This window comes from Papio anubis, chromosome 9 (genome assembly GCF_008728515.1).
Source record: "Papio anubis isolate 15944 chromosome 9, Panubis1.0, whole genome shotgun sequence".
Lineage (NCBI taxonomy): Eukaryota > Metazoa > Chordata > Mammalia > Primates > Cercopithecidae > Papio > Papio anubis.
The window spans coordinates 10798014-10807475 of record NC_044984.1 but is presented as its reverse complement, the minus strand read 5'-3'; the positions used below and the strand labels follow the sequence as shown (position 1 = coordinate 10807475).

Below are 9462 nucleotides of genomic sequence, written 5' to 3'. Positions count from 1 at the left end.
CAAAAGTAGTATACACCTTGATAAACAGAAACTTAAAATGATATTTTTTCAGATAAAAGAAAAATTATTATTATTTTTGTATGTAGAGTAAGAGTCTCACTCTGTTGTCCAGGCTGGAGTTCAGTGGTAGGATCATGGCTTACTGCAGTCTGGAACTCCTGGGCTCAAACCATCCTCCCACTTCAGCCTTGTGATTAGCTTCACTGTGCCTGGCTAAGATTTTCATTTGTTGTAGAGGGAGTTTTGCTGTGTTGCACAGGCTGGTATTGAAATCCTGGGTGCTCCTGCTCCAGCCGTAGAAAATGTTGGGATTATGGGTGTGAGCCACCCTGCCTGGCCAATAAAGGTACTTATTGAAAATATTCAGTTGAATATTCAAGAAGGAAAACAAATTAATGAAAGTGGTAAATATGTGTATAATTGTAAATGAATGTTTACTGTATAAAATAATAATGTCTTGTTTGGGTAATTATATAATTGATAAGACATATGCAAATGGCAAAAAATAGACTGGCGGTAAAGGTGACAGGAGTAAATTTAGTTAAAGTAGTTTTTGAACTTTTCTATGTCTATGAGGAGACTTTGAACAATGACCCTGTATTTCTATCCAAAAGCATATATACAAAGAAATTGAATCAATGATATATGAAAGAATGCTATAGTAGAATTATTAATAACTGTTCAAAAAAGAAGCTGGCCAAATATATATTAAGGATGGATGAATCATTACAGTAAATCCATACAGTGGAACAATATAGAGAAGTGAAAAAAATCACATGTACTTGCAACTGTGTGACTAAATTTCAGAAACATAATGTTGAGTCCAAGAAGCCACAAACAAGAAAAACATGTAGGATTTCATCTACACACAGTGCAAAGCAGGCCAGACCAAGCTATGCAGTTTAGGGTTGCATACCCAGGTGGTAAAGTATGAAGAAAATTAAGGAAATAATCATTATAAATTATGGATATCGCTTATCTCAGGAGGTGTGAAGAAGGGTTTAGTTGCTTGGAAAGTGGCATGGAGGTGGACCTGGGCTGTTTTCAGTGTTCCTTGTCTTGCTCTGCATCATGGTTACTCGAGTGTTTATGATACACTGCGGTATTTCCCATTTTTGTTTTGGTTCATTTCTAAGTGTGCATTATAATTTTAATATAAAAATTTTTAATTAAGAGAAATGTCTCATAGAAATTATCATTATATACTGAGGGGAAAATAAACTACTTGTATACATTCTTATACAACTCTAAGAGAGTTGAAGTGAGAACTTTCTTATTTAGTTGCAACGTGAGGAAATTTGAGACCGTGTTATCTGCCACCCCCAGATTTTTCCAAAGGATTTCTTCTAGCCGTAGTTTTCTACCTCACAGAAACAAATATTTGCCATTCCCCATCCATTTTTTCTTTTGGCTCCTGAATTCCTGACACAACGAGGTTGTATGTATTTCCCACGCTCTTGTTTAGCAGAGTTCTTTTATCAGTTATGTTTCTCTGCAAGAGAAACCCTCCAAAACTACATTAGACATTTATATATCACATGTTTTGTATTTCATTTTTCTAAATGGGTTTGGTGGATGACTGTGGTGATTTGAGATGGGCCAGATTCTGCATCTTGGAGGTCCTTAGAGTTTGACCAATTTAGTCTGGATCAGGTGGGGACAATCTGCCTTCATTAGTTTCTGATTCTCCTCTGGGAACAGTGTACTAGCCAGGCGATATTCTCATTGTGAATGGAAAGAGGAAGAATCCCCAGTATGGAAGCCATCTCAAATCTCTATGCAAAGTGTAGTAATTTTCTGTTCATCAAAGTAAGTAAATGATTGAACTCCAAGTTCAGGGGAAAGGCAGTCTTCCTGTGATGGGAGGATGCTGCAAGATTATATATGAAAGGGTCTGGTGGTCAGGAATACTTACAAAATTGCTGAATATTTTAATTAAATAATAAATATTTAAACATTAGACTTCAGAGAAACTTTACCAAAGACCTAAGAATTAGAGATATGTTTGATAAATAAATATTATTCATGGGCTGAAAACCCTGAGTGGGAAAACAGGACTAATTTCAGCTGGACAACCTCTTGGAAACTCATTTTTTTATTTTGGAAATTATGAGAAAATAATTCATTCCATTCATAGGTGGAGGGCATATGTGTTTGTGTGTGTGTGTATTTATGAGCTTGAGAATAATGAAGTCACACAAAAGTATTAGCAGCAACCAGATCTTATGGAGTACTGGCCTGCCTGTGGTTCTCAAGTAAATCTTAGATGCTTTTGATAAAAGAAAGATGGATTCTGTGTATTTAAATCTGGCATTTAAAAAAGACTGTATAGGTGATGATCTTAGTTATGACCAAGCTCCCTTTAAGAATTTAGACATTTACTATATGATCTCTGTATTGGGTTATAAAACTTCCCTAACAACTAAAGTCGTTAAAGACAAATGATGGAGAGGTTACACAAGGAAAAATTGCAAACACTGAAAGTTAATATGTCCTTGTTTGCATACTAGCACATGAGAATTCAGGTTTCATGTCAACTTCAGTATGAATAATTCCAGCTTATAACAATAACAGACAGTGAATGAATGAGTTAATTTGAGTTGTTTTGAAAACAAGAATGTTTTCCATAAAGAGAGCATTGGACTCATCCATTAGCATGCTATGGTGATTTCTGGCTTGACACTGGTCACAACAATAAAAGTAAAAAGAATGTCACAGCACATACACAAATCAGGTGCATATAGAATTTAAGGTCAGGATATTGAAGCAATCACAACCAGTGATATTACACTAGCATTTAAAAAATTTCTCTTTGTCTGTTCAGATATGATAACTTTTCTGTCCATCACTTTTTCCGTTCTAGTAGGGGTTATATTTGTTATTGGAAATTTTGCTAATGGCTTCATAGCATTGGTACATTCCATTGAGTGGGTGAAAAGACAAAAAATCTCGTTTGCTGACCAAATTCTCACTGCTCTGGCTGTCTCCAGAGTTGGTTTGCTCTGGGTATTATCACTACATTGGTATGCAACTGAGTTTAATCTAGCTTTTTATAGTGAAGAAGTAAGAATCACTACTTATAATGTCTGGGTAGTGACCAACCATTTCAGCAACTGGCTTTCTACAAGCCTCAGCATATTTTATTTGCTCAAGATTGCCACTTTCTCCAACCTGATTTTTCTTCACTTAAAGAGGAAAGTTAAGAGTGTCATTCTGGTGACGCTGTTGGGGCCTTTGCTATTTTTGGTTTGTCATATTTTTGTGATGAACATGAATCAGATTGTGTGGAGAAAAGAATATGAAGGAAACATTACTTGGAGGATCAAATTGAGGAGTGCAACGTACCTTTCAAATGTGACTGTAACCATGCTAGCAAACCTTACACCCCTCACTCTGACCCTGATGTCTTTTCTGCTGTTAATCTGTTCTCTGTGTAAACATCTCAAGAAGATGCAGCTCCATGGCAAAGGATCTCAAGATCCCAGCACCAAGGTCCACATAAAAGCTTTGCAAACTGTGACCTCCTTTCTCCTATTATGTGCCATTTACTTTCTGTCCATGATCCTATCAGTTTGGAATTTTGAGCTGGAAAAGAAACCTGTCTTCATGTTCTGCCAAGCTATCATATTCAGCTATCCTTCAACCCACCCATTCATCCTGATTTGGGGAAACAAGAAGCTCAAGCAGATTTTTCTTTCAACTTTGTGGAATGTGAGGTACTGGGTGAAAGGACAGAAGCCTTCATCTCCATAAATTCCCAAGAGGGGCATTGTGTGTCTTCTAGCAGAAAACAAACTGGTGGTGTATGAAACATTTTCTATTTCTTACTGGGTTTTCTGTAATGTATGTATATGAATAATTTCCAAATGTATACCTAGAAAAGTCTTTTACCTAATGTTAGTCTAGAAAAGTATGTATGTGTGTGTGTGTGTGTATTTATGTGTGTATGAAAAACTGAAGAACATTGACAATAACATGCTTTTTATTGTTTTTTCACAAAAACTGCCAAACTATAGAAAATAATTCCTTAGAATTATGAAGCAATGTTTATTTTATATATGTATTTTATATTTCATTTGAAGAATTTATGTCTATTTATAATTATTAAGAACTAACAGCTTATCTCAGGAAAATATTGCTTTTTTCTTTTGTTATTTGAACTACACAAATGTACCACAGTGTGCTTAGAATTCGTTGTTTTAACCTACAACTTTCTGGATAATAAAGTCGTTCAATTCTAAATCAATAATGAGGATGTATCTTCAGGGTTTTATTCATGATGAATTTCTATTTTATGCTTAGTAAAATGCAATCAGAATTATTGTTAGAAAACAATGTACACAAAACAATTCAAGTGACAAGCATACGTTGAGTAAATTTTGTCTATGTCTACCATAAACTACTGATGAATGTTAGATTTAATGTAAGTATGTGAATAGCTTAGAGAAAAATGTCTTCTATAAGAGGGATCAAAAATCATGATCATGATCTTGATTGCTGTTATCAGCTTCCATATGCAGTTAGAAAAGTCATTTCTTCCAGGTTTGAATTAAAGAAATGCTTGTTTTGAAATTGAGCTCTGATGTAAATTATTTTAGTATTTTTTCTAAAGCCCTTCTAAGCTCCTGAATTCTAATGATATCCTTATCTTCCATTTATCAAATTCCTTCTAAACTTCAGATAAGAGAACTCCAATCTTCCCTTTTCTAAAAAAAAACTATCAATGTGAAACTACTACAGAAATTATGGAAAATAATTAGTGAAACTTTTTGTAAATGTTAAAGTAGTATCTATGAAATCTATGTATTAATTATAGGATGTACCCTAGTGTTGTAATTTTGTTGTCAATGGTGAAATGGAAGTGTGTTGACATATTCATTAATAGGAAGTTCCATTATAAGAAGGAAATGTACAGTCTTGTTCACAGCTAAATTCTATATGACTGTATTAATTCTTGGTGCTATGAAATTTTAACAGTGTTGTTTCAACCTTAAGATAAATCATCCCCACACCTGATTTATGTACTTTTTAAAATCATGTATCATCCTCTGTACAATGTAAGTATGCTAAAAGAAGAAATCATATCTGCCTGGCTTTCTGTTGAATCCCAGGACCTAGAACCCAGCAGCAAGAATAGATGGTCAAAAATGATGTTTTAGTAAACAAATGGGTGGATAAAACACATAAGTTGATGTGGTAAACCAATGAAAAGGAAACTCATCACAAAATCTGCAGTTGCATGAATTCCTCTGTTCTGGTCTCAGGTTGAGGTTACAGGCTTATCCAAGAAGAATCATTCCTCAGAGGAAAAGTTTGGCTATTCCACAATTTTAGGGGAAATATCACAATAATAGAGTCTTGATGCAGCTGTATCAGGTGTCTGAATTGGAGATAAGGTAGAACATCAAAATTAGATGGCACCTATTACAATATTTTTAAGAAGCATATAAAATACTTTGATCTATTTGCATATGTATTTTTTTACTGTGAATTATATATTTGCATTATGATATTTTCTTGTTGGTTATCATATAAAAAATTCATTTCCTCTCAAAAAATTGAGTTGGTAACCAGCTACTTTACTAAAATATTTTTAATGTAATACCTTATATTAAAGCGATGACATTTATTTGGAAGGCAAGTTCAAGACAAAAATGGCAGGGAAATATGGAAATCGACACAAGAACAAATGTGAAACAATGTGTGGTGATGTCTGGTGTGACTCTGCTGGCAGCCACTTCACAGTGAGGTGAGAGAGACAGCACGGTGGTCATCAGATGCATGCACTTGGCTCCTAGCACTTTTCCAGACGGGCTACAAGGGCAAACCGCAGCCGGCATTAGTCCATGGAAGAGAGAGAGGAAGGAGAATGTATCTGCTCAGCTGTCATTAGTGTTGTATTTCCCATTGGCCGTGGTATTCCTGAGGCAGAACAACCATCTCTGTTGTTCTGTCTTACATCATCCAGTCCCTTGGTGGAGGTTATGGAAGTCAGACCTCATGCCCACAGTGTGGTGATGCATTCAAGTTCTAAATGGAAGGACGATCTGCATCAGGCAAGACGTTGATCAGGGGAATGGGAGATAGTGAAGGGAATCTAGGAAAGCACATGTCTGTGTCCAGTGCAGTCCGATCCTTTTGCCACTCAGACGTGCTCATGACCTCCAGTCATGGCTGGCTTTCAGAGCATATGACTTGCAGAGTTGCACAGGGTTTTGTGCCTAGAGGGGTGTGTGCTTATACGAACTCTATGCTTGGATTAATGTTCTGCACTTGCTGTTTTGTTTTTCAGACAGAGGATACTTATCTGCTGAAGAGGGAATGTTCTTGCACTAATTCTGTAAGGATTTGCTCTCCCGTCTCCTATAGGCTTCTCAGTGACATGCATAGTGTCCTATAATGCCCACTATGCATGCCGCTAGCAGCTTTGAATTCCGCTGGATCATCTGGCACAGTGACCAGAGCAGCTTGGACCACAGCAGCTTGGACCGGAGCCTGTATCTGCGGTAGAGCCCTCTTTTGTTCTGGGTTCCACTTGAGAGCAGTAGCCTTTAGAAACTTCATTCATGAGTCAGAGCAATATTCTCAAATGTGGAATATGTTAGCTCCAAAATCCCAATAGGCTTCCAAAACATTGTGCCTCTTTTGTAGTGATAGGAAATATATAGAGAGAGCAACATGCCACTTTCTTTAAAAAAAAGATTGTTTTGACATGTAGACAGGGGACACTCGAACGCCTTAAAACATCACTTATGTTTATGTTCCTGAATCTTCTCCTATTTCTCTCTTTCCTTCTGGCATTTTACTTCCGCTCAGTGTTACAGTATTTTATTATATTTAAGAAACTTGCCAATTCCTGATTATTGTACCAAGTTATATATTATTATTATTATTATTATATTATTATTATATTATTACTATTATTTTGAGACAAAGTCTCATTCTGTCCCTGAGGCTGGGGTGCAGTGGCAGGATCACAGCTCATTACAGCCTCAACCTTCTGGGCTCAAGTGATTCTCCCGCCTCTGCATTGCTAGCCGTGGGGACTGCAGGGGTGCACCACCACGCCTGGCTAATTTTGGTATTTTTTGTTGGGCTGGGATGTCACCGTGTTACCCAGGCTGGTCTCAAACTTCTGGGCTCAGGTGATCTGCCTGTATCGGCTTCCTAAAAGTGTTGGGATTGCAGTCATGTGCCACAGGGCCCGGTCTGTAACATTATTAATATATTAAATTAGTAGAATATTTTTAAAAAAATGTAAATTAAACTGAGAACAGAAGTGACATAACCCTGACATAAAACAGTGAAGCAGTGCTATTATTTTTACAAGGCAAATTGTTTTGATTTTCCCTCATAATGGGTGTAGATTAAGAAACATTCACCAAATCACAAGCCCCGTAAAAAGTACCAGAAGCTCTGCTCCGCTCAGTGAAGATAGCACATCCTGGAAAGCTTTTGTAAGTGCTGATTTAAGTTTATAGTAGTCTGCATTCATTCTATAACCCATCTGGTTTTGGTAGAGGCCAGATAGGTTAAGTGAATAGAGATATAAAGAGACTACCATTCCCTGTAACTTTAAAGTACTTTGTCATGGCAGTGACCAATTCCATTCTTTAGGGAATGCAGTTATTATATTTTATACATTGTGTTGCCAGTAGAGGAGAATTTCAGAGGCTTCCCCTTGGTCCTGCTATAATAATATCCCTTACTCTACAGTTCAGGAAGAATGTGACAGTTCTGACAGCTGCCATACATATCCATTTCAATTACACATTCAGGAAGAGGTAATACTACAAACGGATTAGATCCACCTTGGGATGGACATGAGCCAAAGCTCTGGATAGCATCTGACCTTCAAAACTCCCACTGCAGGCTGGATATGATGGCTCATGCCTATAGTCCTAGTACTTTGGGAGGCCAAGATAGGAGGATTCCTTGAGAGCAGTAGTTCCCTGTGCAGCCTATGGAGACTCTAGCTCTACAAAAAATTGCAAAATTAGCTGATGTGGTTGTGCATGCCTATAGTTCCAAATACTTGGGAAGCTGAGGCAGGAGGATTGCTTGAGCCCAGGGGTTCGAGGCTGCAGTGGGCTATAATCCTGCCACTGTACAGCTTGGGTAACAGAGGGAGACTTTGTCACAGAAGAAGAAAAAAAGAAGTGTAAGTTCTCACTGGTATCTTAAATATCAAGTAAAATGGGATCAAATCAATAATTAACAATCTTTTGTTCCTGCCTATAGCAAACAGGTAAAATTGAAAGTAGTTATACAAAGAGTATATTAACTCCTAACAAAATTAACCAAAGACAATTTTATTTTCATCTCCTTTCTTTGTTTTTTTTTTTTTTTTTTTTTTTTGAGACAGGGTGTTGTTCTGTCTCCCTGCTGGAGTGCAGTGGTGTGATCTTGACCAATTACAACTGCCGTCTCCAGGGTTCAAATGATTCTCCTGCCACAGCCAACTGAGTAGCTGGGATTATAGGCGTGTGTGACCACACCTGACTAATTTTTGTATTTTTAGTGGGGACAGGGTTTCACCGTGTTGGCCATGCCGGTTTCAAACTCCTGACCTCAGGTGATCCACCTGCCTTGGCCTCCCAAAATGCTGGAATTATAGGCCTGGGACACCATGCCCAGCCTATCATCTGCTTTTTATAGGTAATTATACTGAGGCAGGCAGTAGTTGTAAAATGCAGTCTCACATCATATCTATAGGAAGCAGGGTATCTGGTTTCCTGTCTTCGCAGTCTGACTGGAAGATCCCCTCTTAGAAACCATTATACTGTAAGAACTGAAAAGAAATAAAATCCAAGATTGGAGGCTGATTTTTAACATCTGTTCATCTTAAATCATTTAGTAAGCAAAAATAAATTAAATAGGGAAAAACAAAGCTGAATATTCATACACAGAGAAGTGCAGATTCTTCAATGGAAAACATGTTTTTTAAGAGTACAAAATTTCTGAGTATTTTAATTAAATAACTAAGATTTAAGTATTAGACTCAAGAGAATTAAGAGAGATTGTTTGCTAAACTTTGAAAATGCGCTAAAAGCCCAAGTAAGAAAATTAATTAATTTTTCATTATAGAAATTATAGGACAATAATTTCTCCCAACCGTGAAGGATGTGTATGTTTGTGTGTGTGTGAATGTGTTTATGTTAATGAGCTTGTTAACAATAAGTTATACAAAATTATTAATTAGCAGCAACCAGATTTTAAGGAATATTGGCATTTCTGGGCTTCCCAAGAAGACCTTGGATGCTTTTGGTAGGAAAAGTTGGGATTCACTCTCCATAAAATCTGGGATCAAAAAAGTGAATCAACAGTGGTCATGATTCTAGTTTTGACCAAGCTGCATGTAACAGTGTAGGCATCCGATGTATGATTTATGTATTAGGTTGGAAAATTTCCCTCACAACTGACATTGCTGAACAGAAATGATGGAGAGGTAAATCAAGGAAA

At 36.9% G+C, this 9462-nt stretch overlaps 1 protein-coding gene across 1 annotated transcript; it reads left to right on the top strand.

Moving 5' to 3' along the window:
- Window positions 1-401: 401 nt before the first annotated feature.
- LOC101024339 (taste receptor type 2 member 46) lies at window positions 402-5466 on the top strand. Its single transcript, XM_003918524.4, has one exon. The coding sequence runs from the start codon at window positions 2827-2829 to the stop codon at window positions 3751-3753; it is 927 nt and encodes a 308-aa protein (XP_003918573.2). The 5' UTR covers window positions 402-2826; the 3' UTR covers window positions 3754-5466.
- Window positions 5467-9462: the final 3996 nt, after the last annotated feature.